At 41.7% G+C, this 24,220-nt stretch overlaps 1 protein-coding gene across 1 annotated transcript; it reads right to left on the reverse strand.

The window, feature by feature from the left end:
* Nucleotides 1-695: 695 nt before the first annotated feature.
* DNAI3 (dynein axonemal intermediate chain 3) lies at nt 696-23,713 on the reverse strand. Its single transcript, XM_086463066.1, has 23 exons — nt 23,696-23,713; nt 22,637-22,769; nt 21,315-21,353; nt 17,083-17,264; nt 16,417-16,521; nt 16,123-16,128; nt 15,394-15,543; nt 13,682-13,881; nt 13,283-13,399; nt 12,411-12,601; nt 11,372-11,496; nt 11,185-11,274; nt 10,689-10,769; nt 9,841-9,969; nt 7,774-7,847; nt 6,240-6,387; nt 5,406-5,493; nt 5,059-5,189; nt 4,208-4,271; nt 3,696-3,826; nt 2,833-3,037; nt 2,345-2,436; nt 696-896 (listed from the first exon to the last, which is right to left on the reverse strand). Exons 1-23 carry the CDS (start codon nt 23,711-23,713, stop codon nt 696-698), a joined length of 2,700 nt encoding a protein of 899 aa, XP_086319192.1.
* Between the last annotated feature and the right edge of the window lie 507 nt (nt 23,714-24,220).

Genomic DNA, 24,220 nt, shown 5'->3' on the forward strand with positions numbered 1-24,220 from the left:
TAAAAAGCTCATTGGTTCTGAAGGTGATAATGGGCTCGAAGCTTCTGATGAGGAACGTCTGTCTTGTCCCTTTATTAGTCCTAAATCCGTTAGTGTCTGCTTCTCCAGGTCCAGAAACACAGTATAGCCTGCATTTTCCTGCTCCTCCATCTCTTCTGTTGTTTTCTGTAGAGTGGTCATACTCTGAAGGAGAAACACATACCAGGCAATAATGCTCTGTTAAGCTTTGAAAGCCGCAGGCGACCCCGTTGCTTCCCGGTGGGCAGTGCCCGTGCTGTCACGGATTAGTGACAACGGGCGTCCCCTAGGGCTACGCTAGCGGAATTGTGATTTCCCTGGTTGATTAGTTGGTGTTATTAAACCACTGACCAGAGAATGGAGAGGCAAAATCCTTATGTGAATAAAGAAGGGAAGGCTGGAGGCTCTCCTCGCTTGAAGGAGCAGTGTTTATAGGGGAGTCATCAAAAGGTACTTTATTGAAAGAGCAACTGATGTAAAAAGAAAAGCAAATTCATGGTTGCTAAACGTCCATAGGCTGTAATGCTCTTGCAGGAGTTTTGCTTTACCAAGAGCTGAACTCACATGGATTAGGACCATCTATTCCACTCCTAAGAACTGTAAATGTGGAAGAAGGAGCTGCTAAGCTATGCTGATTATCCTGATTTTTGAATCATGGGAACTATAGGAAATGCTGCTTAGCAAAACAGGTGCGTTTTAAAGACCCAAAGAAACAAAGTTTTCTTAATTCCAAGTGTAACATACTGTTTTCTCCCTCTGGGCCTCCGGCTCCACTTCAGTTCTGTTTTGGCTTGAAACTCTTGATACTCTTGATCCTCTTGTTCGCAGTACTTCAGATACTTGGCTTCTCTTTCAAAATAATCAAGGACGTTGGCATGCTGTTAACACGATGACAATCAGGGGTCATTACATGACAATCAGGGGTCATTACATGCCCAAAGACACAGAACTATTGCTGATGGTCTGAATGGTATTACTAGTTTATACTGGGAACAAAGATATCTCCAGATAATTTGCAGCAAAACACAATATAAAGATGTGGAGTGAAACCAACTGATTTGGGATACAAATAGGCGTGGGGTTAAATAATTGCTATTACACTGACTCAGAGTAGATCATCCTTCAGGAATCTGCACTGGAATAACGAAACAGGTTTTAAGTTAGTGATTTCACCAAGTCAGTCCAAGTCCTCACGGACCCAACTTCAGCCTGCAAAGAAACCATAAAATTCCATACTTTGGTATGACACTATGCGTTTATCTGGCTTTCTGTGGTTTAGTTTTCATTAGTCTCTTCAACAACCCAGTATTTTGCAGTGAATACTTCAGTTAGAATTAACATAATCTAAATATTAGTTGGGTTAGTTAACTCCTGGGTTAGTAATTCTCTGCCCTAAATAGTGCAGTTCCAAAACACACGGAATTTGGGCAGAAGCAATCTGTTTGTTCGTATTAGAGCACTTAAGTTAGCGCCTGCCTTGCTTTGGAGAAGTTACTTTTACTAAAATGAGGCTGCTGACCTGGTGTTAGATTGGCACATACCGTAGCTCTGCACACAGCAAACCTTTATGGGATGTTTATAAACTATTTAAGAACACCTAGAAACTTGACTTAAAACTGGGTAGGATGGGAAGAAGATGTTTGTGGTGTAAAAATAACAGACTAGGTAGCAGGCAAGACTGCCAGAGTGGGTGAGATGAAAACACTAGCTTGATCTTTGGCTGGGAGGTGGGGGAAAAGAACAACTGAAAATGTTGTGGAAATAAAGAGAAATTAAAACTGTTCCCGTTGTTCCCGTGGCCTTTTAGTACGGATAGTCCTTATTTCAAGAGAGAACGAGTGAGTGGCAAGGTCAGTAGCAGTTTGCAAAACGTGCTTTAACTGAGCTGGAACCGGATACTAAGATGTGGAAATCAAAGTACCGGATTTGCAGGAAAAGAATTGATGCAAGTGTGGATAAGAAGGTGTAAAGAAAGAGAAATTCAGTATATTTGCATTACTCTGCACTATATAGCACTGTTTTAATGCGTGAAACCGGGTGTCATTTTATGAATGTGGCAAAAAAAAACCCGCTGAAATAAAATTACTGAGTTTTCCTGGAGCCAGGTTGGAGCCGGGGAATTCTGGCAGCTGACACCCGGGTTTCCTTTAGGGGCCTCCTGTCTGAGCCCTGTGCAAAGCCAGCTTTGCTACAGGAGGTCTTTGGAGAGCATGGCCACACTGATCTCAAATGAATTGCCATCCATTTGAAGGCAAGTTTTTCCAGGCGGGCCTGTTCCTGTGTTGGAGTTTTCAGGATAAAGCATCACAGAGAAATTCTTACCGACCTCATTCCTCGAAGAGTAACTTAGTGTCTGACAGATTTCCAAAACATGCAGTACTCCGAGGTCATCAGAAACAGCTAAAAAATGCTGCTTTGCTGAAAGACATTGGACAAAAAAAACCCTATCAACAATCTAAATTCCAACAGTAACGCATACTTCCACCCAAACGTGCCCTGCAAAGTCCTGTTGTGGCCTTTTGGGGGGTTTTATTCACTGCAGCAAAAAGGCAGCCTCAGTGCTCTCTTATTTTCTTTAACAAATGAAATTCCCTTTGAAGTTTATACTTTTTCAAACTTTTTTTTGGTTTAATTAAATGTTTTCAGTTGCTGCATGCTGCAGTAGTCCACTGCTGTATGCATTTTTGTGGATACAGTGCAGGTTAAACGAGTGGAAGCGTGGCGTTATCTATTAGATAAGGTCGCCTGTAGCGCGATTCCTGGGCCGTTTTGCAAACGGGGTGGCACGGCAGAGCGCAATCACCGTCAACATACGTGAGGCAATCCAGGGGCTGATGAACGTGATCCTGGATCCGGAGATGCTCTGGAGATGGGATGGCTCATAAGTTTTCTGCAGCAGGTCCCAGATATCTATATTTCCATCGTCTCGGCCAATGAAGAAAACTCCTGGTCTTGTTAAGGACCAGTGTCCCGCAGTGATTCTTCCTGCCGAGCAGCTTGACCGAAGGATGGGTCCGTTCTGGTTTGAAAATAAATAAAAGATAGACCCGTCCCTCAAACAGTACCATCCATTTACAGCTTCAAACCTCCTGTCCTTGAAGAACACTCGCAATTTAAACGATCCTATCGCAAACATTGGCAAAATCGCCATCACCTTCTGCAGAGAAAGAGGAGAATTGTGGGGAAGGAAGAAAACCTGATATCTGATTTCCAGTCTATTAAGATTGTCTGTCTGCTGTTAAAATCTGCGGCCTTGAGATTTTGCCAGGTGCAGCTAACCTGGATTCCTGCATGAGAGGAACTGTAAAAAAAAAACAAACCATTTTTTTGTCTTCAGCTGAAAAGGCTGCATCCTAAATAGGAGTCCTTCAGACCTGTTTATTCTTCAGTTTCCCTATCAGCAGGCATAATTTGTTGAGAAGCTGCAGTTTTCACAAGGTTGGAATTGAAGGTCACTTCATTATTTTTTTTTTCTGTAAAAGGCAAGTTGACAAAGCTATTTCTAAAGTAGTTTGGTGATGTGAGGAGAAAGGAAAAGCTGCTCTTACACCCCATTTATTTCTAAACGATGAAGCTTTGTGACTTACAAACGTTTCTGACAAGACAGATTCTGAGGGTGCTGTAGTTCTGGCTTGTGTACCTATCGATCGTGTTACAGCGGGGTTAAAGTCACTTACTGCAACCCCTTCCTTCCAAATGGCAAAATTCCGGCCTCCAGCGCTTAGAAGGATGTCTTTAAAAAACGGAGATCTCTGCAGAGTGGTGACGGGTCCCGTGTGGGTGGTACATTTCTGAGCGCGCTTCTGACCTAATGGAATGAAAACGGCAGCTGCTCGTAACTGGGGCTCTCGTGATTGTGTTGTTACGCAGGGTGGAACAAGAGGGCAGGGTCCAGCACAGGCTTCGAAGCTACCGCCCTCCTGGTTTTTGCTCACAAGGTACAGGCGTTAAAATTGTGGCAAAATCTAGTTATTTCTGTGCTTTGTGCCGGTGGGTACCTAGCAATGCAGCTGTGGTAGTGGAGAGGGGTTTCGGTGTTTGTCGTGAGCTAAACGGCTCGCACTCTTGAGGGTGTACTGCTAAACCCAGCAGATGAGCAAGAACCTTAAAAAGACAGAGTGTAGGTGCAAGAATTTTAAAGTTAGTGATGTATTAAGGTTTAAACAGGTGTTGAGAAACTTGAACTTACTAACTGCTTTTGCCGAGTCCCTATCCACTTCCACTTTCCAGTCAGAATAAGCAATTTCTCCATCCTGTGATGCCAGAAAAACAAAGTAAATGCTAATGTTAGAGCTCGGTGGCTTATAACAAGGTGACTTGTTTTTAAGCTGTGACTTTACTTAATTGTAACCATCATTAAATACGTTCTGAGTAAATTAAAAGCGAAATTTGCAGCCAATGACTGAAAAACCACTAAAATTTTGGATCGCCCTTTCTCAGTGATGTATTGCCAAACCAGCTTAACGTGATGGCTCGGCTTTTACAGTTCGTGCTTTGCTCCAGTATTTGGGGAAGAAGTGACTGAAGCAAAAAAAGGTAGCTAGAAGCCAAATTTTCATTTCCATAGGAACTCAAAACTAGGAAAGATGTTGGAGTTTTAGATACATAGGGTAGGCAGAGACTTGCTAAAGTAGAAATAAGTCGTGGGGGAAACTGTAATATAAATGTTTTCACCTGACATTTGGGAAACCACTAAAAAATATTATTGATTGTACGCGTTCTGGCATAAGGAAATACTGTTCAGCTCCTGAGAGCAGGTAGTTAAGTTCAGCATATTTTTGGAAGTGTCTTCTAATTCTGCCCCTGAAGTCAGAGTTCATAGTCTACCAAATATATTGGGGGTTTATTACTATTTTAAGCACGTAGCTAAATGCATTAAAATGGGAGTAAAATGTGGCATGTCCAGAAAGATGTTTTCAGTTAATGCCTGAAGAGAACATGCAAGTCCATACATTTGTGAGAACTCTGTTATTTAATTGTTCAGTCTTTCACATATCTTGGATTAACATTTTTTGTTAGTAATCTAGTATTTTCACTCACTTCAGTTCCAACAAAAAAGCGGATGGAGATGCTCTCTAGCACTTTCAGATTTTTGCCTGAAGAAGTACTCATCTCTGTACGTGGGCTCTCTTTGGTGAGTAGTTCTAGTATGTTCAGGGATTGCGCCTTCTCTGGGAAACAATACAGACACAGCTCTTTATAAATGTATTCCCTATAAATTTGTTCATAAGTATATTCCATATAAATATGCTAGCATATTGACGAAACCTTTTTCCCCAGGTGCATTTAGCTATACAACGTTTTGTGGCTCAGCTTTCGTTAGGTACGTACTGAAACAGAAGCTTATTGTAAACGTTTTCCCCCATAAGGTGTAATAAAAATATTACCTGAGGTTTTGTAACGATAATGCAGTTCCCTTAAACTCATTCTGAGGGGGCCGTACCCTTTGTTGGTGTCACTTCCGCACAGGTTTATCTGTTCAGAAAAAAAACGCGTTTGCCGATTTATTTTGTCAGCCCTTTGAGGTACAAGACTAAAGGACTTTCTGCTGTAATGGAACGGGTCTTTTCAGTCTGCAGCGTGCTTGTAAATACTCCACGAAGAGTATTTGCTGCCTCACATGTAAGCACAGAGAAGATGCAAACCTGTCGTTTCTCTTGTGTTCGCCTTTCCCTGTGAGGATTTTCCCACGTTGCTAGAAAAAACCAGCTCCAGTCATGCTTGTTCCACAGCTGTACCAGCAGCAGCTCTTCTGAGCAGCACAGATCAGCAGGGCCAAAATTATTCTTTATTTTTTTTACCTAACATTATTTTCAGCCTCGCTTTTAAACTGTTAGGACCGTTTTCATCAGACTGACTGTTGGGTTGCCAGTAATGATGGTTCTGTTGACCGTGACCACGTTTCACAGTTTGGGACCCCCTGAGATAGGCAGCACAGCGGTTGAAAAGGCTGACAGGCACTTACACTGTTAGTGCAACTACTTTTGCACCTACTGCGGTTTTTAAGAGGCAGTTGCGCCGTTTCTTGTGAGTTAGCCTTTCAAAATGCCTTTTATTGAAGTTTCAGAGGAACATTGAAGTCCTCCATTTCATAATCAGAAGGAAATTCACAAGGAAGTAGGAATTTGCTGGAAAAATTTAAGAGCTGGGAAGCAAAAAGAACACATTCCTATGGATTTCTGGCTGTATTGATCCTTCTGTTCCATATTAGGGTACAGTACCTTTATGAGAGGTTTCCAGCAGAGATCTAGATGCTTAAAAGTATCTGGAACATCAGGGGACACACAAAAAATTTCCTCCTTTTTCACTTTCTCAGATGAAGGTTGTTGAGGAAGTTTGGTGGCTGGAATATCCCAAAATAATATTGAGCTGCAAAATGATTGTGTAATGTTATTCCCTGGTTTTGTTTCAAAGTCAGATGCAGCTTTCCACACGTTTTAAAGTTGCTTTTTTAGCCTTTCATCTTCAAACTTTGCATAGCAATAGAGACTCTGAAGAGCAGACAAATGCTGCTTAATTGCCCCTTTTGTAAACGGTGGTGTAATTCCTTTAGTCACCATTTCGGGGGTGGTTAACAAAGCAGCTAGACAGCATCCATGCCGTTTGCTTATGGAAAGTTACTGGGTGAAGTTACTGGCACTACCTGAGTGAAATTCCTGGAGGCTGAGGGAACTGGACAGAGCTCTGTAGCTCGTAATCTAGTAATCCAAATCGAACCTCATTCCTAATTTTTGCGTGCACCCATTTATTTGCTGACATTCAAGGCAAGTGGTCCCACTCACTTGAATCCATCATCTCACTGGAGTTTTCAGCCTTTGGATTGTTCCTGTTGCTCTACTCTGGGCATTTATTCACAGGTTTGATATACACGGGGATAATTTTCCTCGTTGCTGACATCTCTTTCTAACAGGAGGTGCTCAGGGACCTGTGCTCTTCAAGGACATTACGGTGACCTCCCTGCTCTTACTTCAAGTGAATACTTTTAATTTGGACCCCCGGTGTGTGTGAGTAGTTTAAATTATTTCTTCTATGTGCGTTACTTGCATTACACTGCAGACTTACTAACAACTCTATTTGCAATCATTCTTCTAACTTAATTCTTTGAGCTCTTCTCTGTATTTGATGAAGGACACTAACTTTGTATCATTGCCAAATTTGGCCCTCTCTGACCCTCCTTTTGATGTAACTAGCAAATATATGATTGAGCCCAGCCATGCAGCCTTGAAGCCTTAAGCCTTTTGCCGTCCTGAAAGCTATACATTTATTTCCACACTTTGCCTTCTGCCCCCTGGCCAGTCTTTCACAGAGGATAATATTTGGTCACCGCCATCATAACTATTCAGTCCACAAAAGAGGAGATTCATACAGAATCGGTTTTTGCCAGCTAAGCCTCCAAGTTTAAATATAGTTTACAGTATTTCTGTGGCCTCAAAATCTTTAACAGCTTTTTGTGCAAGTCACATAGTCGATGTCAGTGTGGGGGTGTGGCTCTCCAGGCGTGTGTGATCAACGCTCTACACCCAGAACACGAACATATACGTGTGAGGTTTTTCAGTTAATGAGCCCTTAATGCCACTACTGTAAAGGGCTTAACTGGCCAAGACCTGATGTGCTCGTCTTCTGCCTACAGAATTTCAGCTCTTCAGGACAGGCCGATGGGAAACCAGAAGGGTGCTAGTTAAATGGTGGAGTGTGCTCCATAAAGCTTTCCAAAGGAAACTGGAAGACACCTTGTAGGGTATGTGTTGTACGTACCAGTCAGGGGAGCAGGTGACAAGCTGCAAGCAAATTTCGGCTTTCTTTTCAGAAGTAGCACCCGTCCGGTTGTCCTAAAAATAAGTTACAATAATTACAGAGGGAGATGATGAGGAGAGACAAAACTTAAACCTACACCTAGGTAGGTACTTCAGCACGTAAAATGGGCTTGTAGAAATTAAGTCACTGTTTCTGCTTGGGTAAGGTTTGAAAATGAGGACTTGCTAACTGGTGGTAAAGGCAAGGTATTTCACAAACGTACTTCGAGCAAGATACCAGCTTCGCCTGCTAAACACCTAAAATTCTGAATTCAGTCAGCAGGATAAATGCTTGGTGGCACCACTGCAGGTCGGGCCCTCCTTAGGTTGCCACGTTTGTAACTTCTTTTTTTTTTTTTAAATCCAGCTTAACCAAAGAGCAAATCATTGAGGCATTTATCTCAAACAGTTAAGTGTGGTGGGAGTGGTATCTCCTTGCCAGGCTCACACCGTGGGTCATCTCTCTTAAATGATCACCCGGCTAGACCACACTGCGGGGTGGTGGTGGGGCCTTCCAGTGGTAATTGTTAATAGTTTGGTTTGTGTATGTGGAGTTCTGCAGGTTTTATAGCACTTATCGTTTTCCAGTCGTTGTTTTATACCAAGTTCATTTTACTTTATTCAGAAAAATAAAGGTGTCGGGGGGGGAACAAGTGACTACAGGCTGTGCCCTGATCAAATATAATTTCCAGTATATGCAAAACATACGTATTTTGGCTAAAACTGTACTTGCCAACTATGCAGCAAAGTTGCAGCTACACTGGGGTTTTTTAGGCCAAATCCTACTCTTGCTTTCATTCACGATTGCCTACCTGGAGTCAAAATGGTGTTCTCACAGCCACGCAAAGCCGAATTAGAACTCTGAATACTTTTTCATTGCTATGTAATAATAAACTGCTGATTTTTAGGAACTGTGCCCTAAAAACTGCAGTGCTGTGCAAAGGCTGACACAGGTTCCATGTGCATGTAACAAAAAGTACGGCCCTGTACGTGTTGCTGAACAGTGACAAGGCGATTCCTTTGTCAGTTATTCATCAAGCACGGGTTTCCTCTGTCTGTGATCCCAGAGGAGCGTGAAAACAGCTTTCTGAGCCCAAACCTTGGCAAAAAAATACCCCACCCAAGCAACAGAAACCACAACAGCGTTCTGCTACCCGGTCCCTTTCTTCACGTTGTACATCTGGTACCAATCGGTATCCATGGGTACTACTGTAGCGTAATTTAATAACAAACAGTTGTATCAGCTTGCTTTATACAACGTGTGTGCTCCCTTTTCCTCACTTCTCTGTGGTGTGGCTGAGGTCTGCAGTATCTATGAACTCTTAAAAAGTTGTTTTCCAAAAATTATTGATATATTAACTTGCATAAAACCTTTTAAAGATCACAGTTTTCTTCCTCCTGACCTGCTTTTCCACTGTCAGGAGTTTGCATTTGACCACCTTTCGAATTAATTTGGGCAACCATTTGCAGTGCTTTGGTAGCAAAGGAGCATCCAGTACTCCTGTAATAGTGTTGGACCCTTTAACCACATAGACCCTCAGTACTATGGAGCTTTAAAACCATCCCAGAAAACGGAAGTTTTGCGTACACAGGCAGCACCTGGAAGAATTAAGGCAACTACAATAACGCCATTCTTGGGTGCCTAGATACTTAGGTAATTGAAATTATTTGTCTGAATTCTTGGTGGCAGGCTAGATTGCTCATAGAAGAAATTCAACCTGGTTTAGATATATTATTATTTATAATTTCGAATTATAATATTCAGTAAAGCTACAGAGATGGTTTTTTTTTCCCAGTATGAGCAGATTCACACCAGATTGAGAACACAGCACCGTTGTAAAGCACGATGGACAGGACAAGTGGTACCAGATTATTTAATATTTAGAAAATGCAGTGAGAAATAATGAAGGCTATTAGAAGTAATCGAGTCTTTAATATTTTCTTTTGAGTTTACACTATGATTTCTGAGGTAGTAGATTAAGAAAACAACAAAAAGAAGGAAAGTGATTTTTTTCTTTTTTAAACTCACCTCAAAATAATCTGGCAGCCAATGTATATCTGTTACTGGCTTTTTGTGACTATAGTGTATGGAAGAGACTGCGCAGCATCTCACTAGAGGTGCCTCTGTGCTACTCTGCTGGTCTTGCATAAGCGATGGCTAGAAATGTTTTAAAAAGAGGTATTTTAGTGTATTTCCAAAATACAATAACAGACCTGTCAAAGAAAAAAGGTTACTTTACATACTGTTAATGCTTCTTCACGTATTTCAGATCAGTTTATAGAACTTTCTAGGGGTCTAATAATTTCCTTTGGAAAAAAAAAAAAATAATTGGAAAGCGTCAAAACAGGCCTGTGGATACAAAGCTGTGGAAAGAATTCCAGCATGCCTCCCCAGGCACACACATGTCCACTGATGGGATTAGTTCCTCCTCTGCTCTTAGGTCGGTCTTCTGCTTACCCCCTTTATATTCTCTTTCCACTGAAATCTGCTTCTCGTTTTCCCAGCTGCCTTTTTTTTCTGTCCATAAACTTCAGAATCACTTTCAGTATTACATTCAGCACAGATGCTGTATGTATTTTATAGGCTTCCCAAGGCAAGAGTTGAGGATATCTTGGTGCTCATCGAAGAATAGTTTTACTGAGGCCGAAGTCAGCACAAAATGCAGTAAAGCTATTAAGCTGGACCAATCAGGTACAAATTCTATTGTGATAATGGGTTTATTTCATGAACTTATCAAGTTTCTTATCCTTTCCAGTGTGTCATTGCAAAGATTATCTACTCCTCTGTTTTGAGTCAGGATACCTTCACCCGTTTTTCCCCACAGACACACAGATGCCCTGCAGTATATTTAGAAAGGAAGCATTCACCATATCGACAGCTGGCAACTTGACTCCGTCAGCAGCAGTTTTTGCATTCTGCAGCTTATCTCCATGTTGAGAAATATCCCACAGTACAACCTACAATGAGAAATGAGTATATTCCAAATTATTTCATCCTTAATATGCTTTTTTTTTCAAATGCAATTTATGGAGGTTTGGGGAACAATCAGAAATTCTCTCTCTGCACTAGAACTTATGAAGTCTTTACAGTATTGCCTCTAGTCTGATGGAATCAGTTGGAAGGTTACGCTTGCCTCAACAAAGCAAAAAAAGAAAAGTCTTTACAGCTTGACCTGTTCATAAGAATGACAAAGGAGCATCGTACAGTAATGGCTCAGGTGTGGGATAACCAGGCGTAACCTCAGACAATTTCTGAGACTCTGACGTCTGTCTTGTGTCACCGTGGATGTTGAGTACATCTCTTCACCCTCATTTTTGTACTGTAAGAAAATACAGACACAGCCAATTCTATTCTTAAACAGAGAATGAATACCTGTCCATTGATGCAGCCACCAGCAATGATATTTGGATCACTTGGACTGAACTGAAAGCAGTAAATGTCTTCAGGACACTCCAACATTAACTAGAAAGAATGAAAATAGTTGAGAAATAGAGTCACACTGATGGTTTGTTCTCTTGAATTTGAGCACTTGGCATATTTAAAAGTCCTGATTAAATACCTTCGGGTCGATAGGGTCAAAAAAACTCCAAAAAACTATGACTGACCGCCGCAGCAGTGATTTATCAGACAGGTTAACTTCCTCTTCGTAAGAAAGCCGCTTTCTTGCCGACACTGCTATAATCCCTGGTTGAGAGAGAAAACAAGTTTTCTCAGAAGAGACAATTCAAGTTTCAACATGCCGCTTAATTCTTTGAAGTGACTGATATTTATACCTTCTGAATACGGTGCAAAATAAAGCAAAAAAAAAAAAAGGTGCAAAATAAAGCAAAAAAAACCCCCACCTCAAGCATATATTTATATTTTTCTGTTTACAGATCAACTTTGAGGAAATTATTTTTGTTATTTAAAACGAAGTTATTTAAGAACGAGCTGGATAAAATTCAACTTTTTTGCTACTGCTCCTTAATGGTGTAATACCGCACCTGAAATGATGTGACTGGCACGTGGTCTGGCCACCCGTCTTGGTATCAAATCTTTTGTAGCTCAATTATTTCCTACGCTGCAGTGTTGGCCATTAGCGTGCTGTGCAGCTGGACATGATGCAGAACTTCATCGTGCCTTTAGGCCTGGCTGTGTACAGCGATAACCCACGGCAGGGCGCAGGAGGAGACAGTCAGGGCGCCTCGTGGTGCTCCCTGGCGCTCGGCAGAGCCGCGTCCCGTTGTGGCTGTAACATTCCTCCCGAGCATTAGGCATGCTCTGAGAACCAGCCATGGGGAGAAGAACCACGGTGTGCAGAGGCACCAGAAGGACCTGGCACAGCTGCAGCCCTGCTTCCATGAGCCTCTTGAGGGAGAAATTTCCCTTTCCGTGATCTCCACTTACACCTCAGTGCGAGTGACTTCGCGTGGCCTGTCTGAACTCGGCCAAGAATTTGTCTCGTTCTTCGTTTTGTTTCCAATCAGCAATTCTGACAGACATACTTAATCAGTTTTGCTTTGGTTTTGAGTTTAAAAGCTGATAATTTTATGCAAGATACATATTCTATAGCTGTTGTATAACGCACGTCATTCAAATCAGTGCTTGAACCCCATTACCATAAAGGGTTGGATGCCAGCACACGCAGCTGATGGTTCTGTCCTTGAGGCGGCGCAGATCTGCAAGTGATCGCTGCGCTCTAAGATAACCGTTTGGCTTGCCACCAGAACTGCTTTCCTCTTCTGCCAGGGCCTTCCAATCGTCAAGAAAAGCATTCATCATTTCATTTTGCTGCAGTGCAATTTCCACTCTGTTGTGTGAAAAGAACAGTTAACGCGTTCAGTGATCCAGACGTGGCTCCTCAGTAGCAGAATCACAAATATTTCTGTAAAGAGGCAGCTTTTGTTTCACACAAAATCATGACCACAGTAGTAAAAAAAAAAAAAAAAAAAAGTTAAAAATTATTAATTCCTCAGTGATGCATCACTGTAAGGAAACCCTTTATCCATTTAAATACAAATAACTCGTCGTACTAAGAATTCCGTTCTGTGTGGGTCAAGTACAGCGCAGCTGTCCAATCCTTGGGCAAAAAGGGTCAGTAAGTGGGACCGGTCCCGTGATGAAGGGCTGCAGGACAGCACCTTTGGTCTTCTGCGTGAGCCTCTGCTCGAGTGAGCAGTGTTTGGAAGATGGGCTTTGCAGCTTGTTCGAAAAGTTGTGTCGCTGTCAACTCTGACAGTTCTAGTATTGGTTTAAACCAACATTTGTATCTACACAGCAGAGACTTCACGTTAATTTTCATAGAAACAAATGTTAAGTTAATATTAGTTAAGATTAAAATAATAAGACAAAACCAAAAGAGTACATAGAAACAAACAAACAAAAAATAATCGGTATTTGACCAGACCTGTGGTCCACTCAGACAAGAGTTCTTGCTTGGATTCTGCGTTTTTCAGGGAGCCTTTAATGTGTATTGCTGCCGTAATTTTACCTTAACTGTACTGAGGTAAGAAATTCTTTCAGCTTCTTAGATGACAGACACTCTTCTTTCTCTTCATTTGACAACTGTCTCGGAAAATACTGCGTGGCTGCATTTTTTGGATAGGTCCTAACCAATTGGAATAAATTTGAATGTGAGTAAGTATAGAAACAAATTCAAAGACTGAAACCCATGTAATCTGTAAAATGAAAAGCTGAGTACATTCAGTTTTCCTAGAAACTTTTTGGAAAAGAGTGAAAGAAGAAAGATGGAAACAGAGCATCCAATTCTGTTTTCTTCATCACTTTGTAACTGAGTAACTCCAGAGGAGTTCATTCACATGGCTTTAGTTGAGATCGGAAACAGGGCGTAGCTTAATAAATGAGCTGACAAATACTTTCTCCCACTTACCATTTTGTCTGAGTAGTAGTTTCTCTTACTTTTGGAACCATTTGTACGCCCACATCTTTTTCAGTCTTTTTAATACTGAAAGTTTTGTCTTGATAGGATGTGCATTCAACGTAACTGCCTTCCACGTGTGAAGCATTCCTATCGGTAAGTGTAATTGGTGCACCGAACTGCCTGCGTGCTCGAGAAAACATATACTTAATCTGGAAAAGAGATATTTCTGTAGTTAGCAGAGGAGAAAGTTTTTGGAAAGTCTGTTCTGTAAAATGGCAGCGTTCGTGTAGTTGTAGAACTAGTTCTAGTGATGATTTCTGGGCTGAGCGTACTTACACTTCTGCGTTTTGCCGTTCTGAAGTGCTCAGCTAAATAACCTGCCGAATTCATAGAGAACAGGTCTGTATTTCCAAACCAAGAAGTTGCCTTGAGGTAACCTTTTGGATTACTGCTCATAGGGTAAGAGAATTACGTTTTCTCGTTCATACACAGTATCAAACTTGCACCTGTAATGAAAGGATTGATTTGCAGGAGGGCTTGTGTAATACTGCATTGGGCTTCCCAGACCGAACTTTTCAGCCCTTCCCTCTTAGTGCAGTTCTCAACTTCAGGTGAGCTATTTCAGCTTCCTTTGCAGTGCTTAGGGAGAGAAACGTATGCCGAAGAGGAACCACAGAAATTTGAGTGAGGGGTTTCCTTATAGCGAGAACTAGGAAGGAAGAAGGGATCTGGCTTGGCTTCCACCCGCAAAGAGAGGTAGGCCCTTGATTTCAGGCAGTAGGGAGGTATGGCTTCCTCTTGGATTCCTAGCCGGGGGCTTTTTCCCAGCATCTTCCACAGAACTGGAAGGGAATGTAAGCTGAGACTACTTCTGAGCGGATTCTGAGTGGACCTTGCCAGCAAGGTAGAACACGAAATACTTAAACTGTGAACGTGGGTTAAATTCAGTGAATTAGCTTTAGAACCGTCGGACATCTTTTTAAGTATAAGCAAGATGTCCGGTTGCTGAGAACTGTCAAAACTTAGCCAGTCTTCCCTGAATCAGGGATTTAGGTGTTGACTAAAAAATCACTGATGGACAGTCAAATGCTTGGAGATGCCCCACACATCACAAGTTTGGTGACAGCTGTGAGTGGATCTACTTTTTGGGTGCATCATTTTCTCAGTATAATCTGTAGGCGTAGTTAATTAAATAAATCCTTCTGTAAACTTGTAATAACCTGTAGCTGGTAACATTTATTCCGAGGTAGAAAGCCCTTACAAGCCTTACATGCTATTTAAATGCCGTCCCTATAATGAAACAGAGTTCATTGGGCTCCATGGAATCAGCACTAGGTCCTTAGAATATAATTGCCATGACTCAACTTGTAATCTGGCCAGATAGCAAATTGAGCAAAAAGTGGCAGGGATGCTAATGACCGGATGGTCAGGACTCTTGACCTTACAGCTTAAGAAGTTGTTATGTCCAATACAGTCTCACATGCCTTATTTGCAGGATTTAGAAAGAACAGTTGTCAAAATTAAAAAAAAAAAAACAACCCACAAAGTTTCAGTTTTTGTTAAATGTTGAGCTAGTTGTGTCTCTTTTTTTGTTTTCTTTGGAAAGACCCCAAGAAAAACTAGAATTGCAGCTTTCAGTTTTCTGAGGTTTTTTTTCTTTAAGGAACTTAAATTTGGTTTTGTGATGTTTATTTGATTGAGTAACATCTGTTGGTTCTGACCTTTGGAACAGCCTCTGTAACAGATTCCTCTTCAACTTCCTTTTCGCTGCCAAGAGAAACCCAGGGTTTCTGGACGGGAGGCTTATAAGGAAGGACTTCTGGAGTTCCCTCTCGATTTTCTTCTTCTTTTTCTTCTGCAGTTTCTGAAATCTGTGACATCAAACAGTGTGATATAGTGCTTTTTCAAAAATTTGTTCCTGAAATGTAAGTATGAACTAGAAACCCCCTTTTCAGCCTTTATTCACACATTCTTTACTTTTGTCTCTGCAGTAAGTCTGGCTGTAGAGCGCCCCCAGGTACGATTGGGTTGGGTCCCATTCATTCATTTGTGCGTTAGAATTTTCCAGTAAACGTTACATATTCAGTATTTGACTACTGAAGACAGACTGCTGTCTTGACAGCAAATCCCTGTTAGATAAAAAGGATTTATAGTGGTTTTCTGCATTAGGTCCTCTTGCCTGGAATTGCAGTTTGCTTTTCTATTACTTGTTACTTCTCCTGATGCTGGGTGACAAACTCGTCTTGAAAAATTATATAATGTGCCCATAAATCTTCTCCTACGAGGCAGTGCACAAGGGGAAATGTTCTATGCATCTAGAGTCATTTAGAACTCAAGAACATTTTAAAGTATGAGTTGATGAATATATGCATACATATTATGAAAAATAAGTATAATATTTCTTTGAAGATGCCCAGCATACTATAACCTTTTATGTCTGTCTTAGAAACCTGGGTCTTGGCAGAGCAAATTAACGCTTATCATAAAAATGCAGCAATGGGGGTTATACTGGTCCTCTGGAGTAAAATACAAACATTGAATTCGATCTTTCTCAGTATAAAAGATATTTTGACAGTGATACACATATTTTTCCATTATCAGATTAACCTTTTGAGAAACATTGTGGCATGCCAAGCGTATGAGATGCTTATGAAGACACTACCATGCCTGAAGTATATGTTTGAGGCAAGATTCTGAAGAATTCGTAGATAAAAGGATGCTGTGGTATACTTGGATTTTCTTACCTTCAGAAGGTTTTCCTTGGCTTCCTCGGAAGCAACAAGGTAAAAGTTCTGTCCATACTGCAACTTTGCATCAAAAACTACCAAAAGTTCTTCCCCTGGGTATTCCTGTTTTAATGAAAACAAGTAGTGGAAAACTCAAAGCAAGTATCATCCAAAACAGACAGGAGCCTGTGACTCGCAAAGCTACCGCTAGCGTAAATTCAGTGTCTTTGGTTAATGTTGTGGTCCTAACAGAGAATTGCCTGTGCTAATGGAAAAGAGCAGGTGGATTTTATTTTGTCATAAAAATAAGTCTGGGGTAAAACTAATCTTTTTCATACAGAGAACTAAACAGAAAAGAAACTGGTTTAATGTTTCTCAACAAGTGGGCCATGAATTAGGGGAAGCCAAGAGATGTGAAGCTCTGCCAGTTCACAGAATCAAAACTAGTAGTGTTTATGCTACTTTTAGCATATTTTCTGTCTAAAGTTAGTTTAAAAAAAAAATAAAAGTGCATGCTGTGAGCCGTGAGAAACTTTGAGCTGACAGTTGTCCATGAGCTATAGCCTTTGGATATTACAGCATTGGTGTATTTACAGAGTCAAACAAGGACAGATCTTATCCTTAGAAAATATATATACTCTGAGAGCATAAAGTCTTAAAGTGAGAATGAAGTAAGCTACATACCAGGACAACTCTTTTCACAGGGTGGAAATCAGAAATTGCAGCTCTTGTTTTCAGGTCCTGAATGATGTCCTCTTTCTTAATAAGTTTGAAACAGTTTTCTTCTGTGACGTCTTCATCAACTCGGCAATTAAAAATGTCTTGGGTCTTTGTAGTGAAAACTAAAGGAAAGATTTCCGGGTGGCCTATGAAAGAAAGCAGAATTGCATGATAAACTCAGAGTGTTGTTTAAACCTAAACATAGACCTTAATAACTCTGGGTCTTTACTGTTTCCTAACAGAATGCCTTCGACACTCTCGGCTTAGTTGTTGGTGTTTTGGAAGGCATGGAATACAGATGATGTCACATTTTGTTAATCTTGGAAAAGACTACCAAACTTTTCCTGCCTAAGGAATGTGTTATTCCTAGTATGAGGGGCTTTTTTTTTTCTTTCTTGATCAACCGTTGATTAAGAGCGTTAGTGAAGGGTCATTAGTGGACTGGTTTTAATACATTAAGGACACAACTGCATGGCTCTGATTTAAGAGACTAAATATACTCTAATCCCTCCCTGGAGAGCAATGCCACGTTAAGCCAATATTTAATCTAAACAAGGCTTCAATACCATCCCAAATAAGGAAGCTTCTCTGATTTTGGACTTTCATCTTCCTCTCATCCAGTTCAGAGTGCAGTTGAGTCTGTTTCTCAGCTAACCGGTGAGACTAAAGCAAGGTCACTAAGATCCAAGCCAGGTACAAGACTTTATTTTCACTTTGCTGGAGAACATGTAGCTGTTGTTTTCCACGCACCTGACGTCTGTTAGGTTCGTTCATGTTAATTCAGAACAAGGCAGCTATTTCTTTCTTCTTTCTCAGTGCTCTGGCACTGCTACCTTCATTGGTTTTCAGAGCAGTTCGGTGACCCAGCGGCCGTGCTTTGCACACACTCAGTCTGAAGATAAAACACCTTGCTGCTTGTTAAGTGGGTGTCAGCTCTGTGTACGTAACGCGGGTCCTTCCCACGTTACGTGTCTGCCTTCTGGCTTACATACCAGATACGAGTGATTAAGATCACTGTAGGCCCAGTTAAGTTGGATCCCTGCTGCCTAAGAGGCTCTTTTCTTCCTTTGCCACACTGCCGTGCTGAGCAGACTCATGCTGTATGTCTCTGCTGCCCCAGTAAGAGCTTTCTTCATGAAAGCCACTACACTTTTGTCCAAGGCGACTAGTAGGTGTTCGTCTTTTCGATAAACTGGAAAGTGGAAAAGATTTAGGGACATGTGTACATGGGGGTTTTATGTACTGAAGTGGGCTGGCTTTTGTGATAATAGCTGATACTTTCCATCTCCTTTGTTTCGTTCTGTTTTCTTAATATGAGTTGTTTAATATTTTATCTTAATTCCCAGAGCCTGTGGTATTTTTCTCCTTGTGTGTGCCTTAAATTGAAGTTGATGTACCTAAAATACTGACCAGCTGGCTCAGCATGTTTTGAGAAACCCTCTCTAACCTGAGCCAACAAGGACTGACAAAACAATAAATCCTTAATCTCTGTCATCTGGGACGCTAAATCTCTGCGTAAGCCTATCACATAATACGTAATGTTCGATGAATCTGACATTTATCCTTTAAAATCTTTCAGTGCTGCTCCTCCACTGCACCCGCTCTGCTGTAGTCATCACTAAAATCGATGACACGTGTGGTGCCTCTGGCATACCCTGCACTACACCAAGTGTGATTCACTTGGCCCTCACGAGCCATTTTGTAGCACGACCGAGCCGTTTGTAGCGTGCACGGGCCGTTAGTTCGCTTTCTTCACAAGTTGCAGTCAATGTGGCATGACTTTCCTTTGTGAGATCTCAGAGATTTCTGGGATTTCTGTGAGAATGCTTCAAAAAAAAAAAAAACAAAAACCCAAACAAAATCATAGCGATGTTGGTTGCGAAAGATCTCTGAAAGTCATCTGGTCCAAACGTCTTGTTGGTAACACCAGGCCAAGCCAGGACTCATTTATCTTCCAGAGTCCCTGTCCTGGCCTTTTTGACATCTATGCTCTGTAGCTAATGAGGCCAAGACCTAGATTCCTCTTTTCTTATCAATTTGGCTATGAGACCGGAAAAAAATGTTTATTCTGGGGTGATTGGAAAACATTTAATCCTTTTAAGGAACTGCAAAAGCTGATCTGCAGGACTCCCAGGTCACCCCAGCCAAGGGCATGAGGCCTCACGAGGAAGCAGACTCAAACCATAGTACAAACTGCAACAGTACAGATGTCCTGGAGCAAAAATAATTAGACCTCCTTTTGCAAATTAAATTTCAGAGGACAGAAAGAGGATAGAAACCTAGAGCTGTGCACCAAAACAGACTGCAGTTTCCATCCTCTGCCGCGCGCCGCTGGCTCACGGGACAGAACGGACAGCAGAGCAAAGGAGCCACAAATTTCTACGTGTCGCGGTCCTCAGAGTTGGTTATGTGGCTAGTGCAATTAGGAGGGCTAGAACCTAAAGAAACCTTAAAATTTGCTCTCTCTCCTGGGAGATGTTTTCAGAAGTTTATTCCCATGGCTCAAATAAATTTAAGTAAAACCGAACAATTAGGGTTTGGGGTTTTTTTGATACATCAAAAATCCTAAACAGGAGTAACTGTTGTTTATTCAAGAAGCTTGTATGATGGCTTATGAGCAAGAACAAGGTTGTTCCATGCAGTTTTAAGTGTGGCCATAGTTATGAGCGGAAAAAGTCCCAAGTTAAAAAACAAAGCAATGATCAGAATTAAAATATGTCCATCTTTTAGTCCAAAGGAATAAAATTCTATCTTATAGACTTCTGTACTATAACAGATTCTGTACTATAGGATCTGTGTTATAGATTCAGTATTACAACGTAAAGAGCTGATACTGGAATTCTTACTATTGGGAACATTTCTACAGAATGCTGCTTCCCAGTAACAAGTATGTAGCATCGAATAAAAGGCTTCACCTGGTGTTCTAATCATAAATTGTACCCCTATAAGTTGTAACGGTCAACAGCTCCTCATGTTGCGAGAACTTCACAAAGGACCACAAAGCTCCAAGGGGAGTAAAGAACACTGGCAGGTCTTAAGCTAAGGAGACACCACGAATACCTGGACAACGCAGAAATACATGGGCTGTGACAGAAATCCTGCCTAGAGCGGCATTTTTCCCTGCCTTTAGCAACAGGTTTCTAGCAGTGGTTTCGATATTATGGCTTCCAAGCTTATGTGCCACTAGGTGGAGGTAAAATTCTCTCTTACTGTCAAAACTAAGTATCTCGAGGAAGGCTTTCATCGCCTGAGGGCTCACTTATTGTCCATTTTCATGAAGTGCAGCTTACCCGTTTCGGTGTAGCTAATTGTGCGATTTTCACTTCCACCCATGTGCTCACAGGATTATGTAGGAAGACAAGTGATTTATGATTTCTTGAAAAAGGACCTGGTTTGTCTATTTGCTACGTTGTTATGCTTTAGTTTTTAGCAAGAAAAGCTGTGCTGTTAAAAGCTAATGGAGCAGATCATCTTTTGGGCTGTTCCTGTAAACTGTAGATGAATTTTACATCGATACCCGTTTAAGTTATAGCCAAATATATAACCTGCACAGATCGTGTCAGAAGAAAAATCTAACTAGAGATGTGAAAAAACATTTCAAAAATGTTTGGTGTTTAAGATAAAAGAATATACTTCAAATAATTACATGTTTTAGCTCATAACTATGGCCAGACTGAAAACTGCATAAAGCGGCCTTGTTCTTGCTCATAAGCCAAGAGAAGTGCTCGATCTCTTCTGACGCTAAAATGGCAGATTTTCTTTCTGCAATTACTGTCTATTGGTATCTATGATTTAAAAAAAACCCACCAAGCAATCTGCTAAAATCATCTTCTCACCAGATTCAGTGATTTGACAAAGATCAAAGATTTTGAAAAGGATAAAAAAAATCCTTTCAATTGCTTAACTATTACTAAATGCAAACATTTTGCACCCTATAATTCTGTTGTAATGCTCTTTATTTTCCCTGATCCCAATTCCTTTCAACCCAGGATAAAAACACCTCTCTTTATCTTGCTGCACTGCCTGCTGCTCACAGAGGGGTACTGTAGTCACTACGGCGATAGCTGCGTTTCTTCATAGTTTCTAATTTCCCCCATTCATTAAAAAAATCTTTCCTTTTCAGTAACACTGAAGCTTCAAAATGTTTAAAGGATTCCAAAACTATGCCTTTAAAGCCCAGCCATTGCAGCACTTACCTATACCAGCCATAGAAAGATCCGCTTCATCTTTTTTAGCTGAAATGTAACGACATGACGTTATTGGTGATTTTTCTTCCTAACGAAGTCGCTACAAATGCACAGCCCTTTCCTTGTTAGGGCGATATTTACAATCTCTATATACATGTAAAACTAAACTGTGAAGAGGAATGAAAAAATAACTTCTACTCAGTTCAAATTTAACACAAATGGGCGAAGCCTTTTAAAATAGGGCTGTATCTTAAGGTGACATTAGCACATTTGGAGACCATGGAGATTTAAAAGTAATTATTATTGTGAGCAGGCGGTCTGTGTAAGAGAGGAGCCGTAAGAAATCCATCATCTTGTGGTTCACACTGGAGTTTCCGTGGTTGAAAACTGCACTGACCGCTGCCTGCGTGGGGCAGCTCCCGTGCCAGTCGTGCCGTGGGAGGAGGGGGTGAACGGGCAAGGCTGGCCCAGGTCGGGCAGCAGGGAGGAGCAGGCGTTGGTCCCCTCTGACAGGGTGAGGCGGGCAGTGCTGGGGGTGGCAGGGTGCCGCGGGAGCTCCTGAGAAGAGGGCCTGCCAACCTCACAGCGAGGGGGGCAGGAGGAGACGAGCACCGATGCGCAGAATATTCTCTGTAGCACGACAGCTACGGATCAGCTGGGAGGGAGAAGGTGGGTCAAAGGCAAAGACAACTTCAGGAAGGTGGCTGTCATGGCAGGAAAAAAAAATAATCCGTGAAACAAAACAAAACCCAAGTGAGAGCACGTTCCCACCTTTTCTGAGGACGTGCATGAGTCACTGGAAAAAATATTTGTACAGAGCAAATACATTTTATAAACGTCACGGGTGAGACGGTATCTCAGCACATCTCAGCAAAAATGCGACAGAACGCACTGCAAAATGAAATTGGGAGACTTGGCTGTATTTCCAAGCTCTATTATTGTACCTTGACAGTGTGACCCTGAGCACTTGGAACTCCTGCTTCTGGGGGCACTTCTCTCTCCCTGGTGCTTGCTCCCCTGGGCCGTTAGCTTTTGTGACTCTCCCCCACTTAATACATGCTAAACCTCCTAGTTTCCCATTCAATATTATGACACCTCAAGCTGTTAAATCTAAACTAGCAAGACCTGTAAATATTGCAATGTAGCTTTGTTGTGTTCCATATACTGGTTACAAAACCATAATCAGTAATGGTAGATCTCAGTTATTTGTATAAAATAGCACATTCTAATTTATCTCATGTTTACTTAATTGCATGGGCCTGAAATAGTTAAGGTAGCTGTCATGTGAGACCGGGTGACTGCTTGTTTCAGTGCTGCTGTGCCTTACGTACCAAGCTGTGTTCGTTTTCCTTTTGGGGATTTCTTAGCTTTGCTTTCACCTTTCTGTCTCTTCGCCGAAGTTTTTCGACCTTTCAAGGACGTCTTGCCGGGTATGGGATTTTCTGTCATTTTTTTCAGATTTCTCTAGGGAAAGACACATTATCATCAGTAAACTTTAAACAGACAATGGAGTGCACCGTGTATGAGTGAAAATTTGGTCCATGGCTTTATGTAGTTTATCCCTGTAGTTTGTTTCCATACACAGCCAAAGGTATGTTCCACAATTGTAAATCATAAACTGTATTTTCATATGATGTGTAACAGATGGAAATACTTCTTCTGTCCAGGGTGGTTAAGTATGGAAACTGATTACCTCAAACAATGAAAGGTTAAATTAGGATAGGGGTTTCCCTTACAGAAAGCCAAGGACCAGTGGGGAGAGTAGAGGTGGAAATTCTCCAGTTGTAAGTATTTGTCCCAGTGTCCTTATGTGTAAATCATTACTCAGCTGCACAAAGCCTTTCTCTGCTTTTCTATTTCCAGTTCATTTTTCAGTGTAGCTCTGTGGAGGACAAGCTCGGAAGGAAATTGGCTGCATAATTCCATGTAGCAACCCACACAGCTGGGGACGATACTGGATAGAAAGCCACTCTTGTTTCATCTCCTCTCCTTCTTCCCGTTATCGAGAATTCCGGAGGAGAAGGCTCCGTTCCATTGCAAAGAAGGAAACGCAATACAGCCTGACAGCACGCAGCACCATCAGCTGGTAGGTACACACATAGCAGCCGGTAGCACAACGACATCGGGACGGCCCAGATTCTGTTAGAAGTCCTGAAAATTGTTTGCTGTTGTTATTGAACAGCGAGAGGCATTCAACTGGGGTAAGGGCCATGGGGTTCTGTTTGTTTGTGCCCTCCCTGTTCCATGTTCCCCCTCTTTTTTAAGACTGTAAACTGGGAGAGAACCGTTTTTAAATGCCTACAAAGCACCTGCAGTGTTTGGATGCTATTATCATTTTAAGGCTAACAAGTGGAAAGCAGGTGCACTTATAGGACAGAAAGAGATGGCACCTCCAAGAACCGTGTCATGGCGTAACCTAGCTATTCCTGATGAACTCTTACAGGAGCTGCAGCCTGTCTGCCTGCACAGGGGAACAGCACATTTACTGTCAGGATGCTTAAGGCGAAAAGGTGAGTTGCTAAAATAGATGTTCTGTCTTGAGACTTTCCCAGTGGAAGGCTTCCAATGGCGTGAGCGTTACAACAGACACGCCGTGGCCTCTGCATGTGCAATTTCCATGGGCATCCTGCCTTTGGGGTGGTCTTTCATTCCCGGAGTGAGAAACTGCGTGTTTCTGGTTTGCCACACAGTTCTCCAACACTCCAGAAGCGAGCAGTGAAATTTTAGCTTCTAGTCTGAATTTCAGTTTGCCACTGGTGGCAAGATGTAGGTCATGGATTATAGCCTGGTGGTACAGCCTGGGTTTGGGATCTGTGTCAACTTCCCATGAATTCAAGGTAAATTTTGCTGTTGACTTTAATGGGAGCAGGGTCTGACAGCACTACAGTTCTGCATTTTTCTTTTTCACTCCAATC

Source organism: Leptosomus discolor, chromosome 3 (assembly GCF_034619465.1).
Source record: "Leptosomus discolor isolate bLepDis1 chromosome 3, bLepDis1.hap2, whole genome shotgun sequence".
Lineage (NCBI taxonomy): Eukaryota > Metazoa > Chordata > Aves > Leptosomiformes > Leptosomidae > Leptosomus > Leptosomus discolor.

Coding starts and splice junctions, on each gene's coding strand:
- DNAI3 (XM_086463066.1), bottom strand. Junction 21,354..22,636: donor AGGAAAACGAACACAGCTTG/GTACGTAAGGCA, acceptor GTTACATTTCAG/CTAAAAAAGATGAAGCGGAT. Junction 3,827..4,207: donor GGACTCGGCAAAAGCAGTTA/GTAAGTTCAAGT, acceptor TCATTCCATTAG/GTCAGAAGCGCGCTCAGAAA.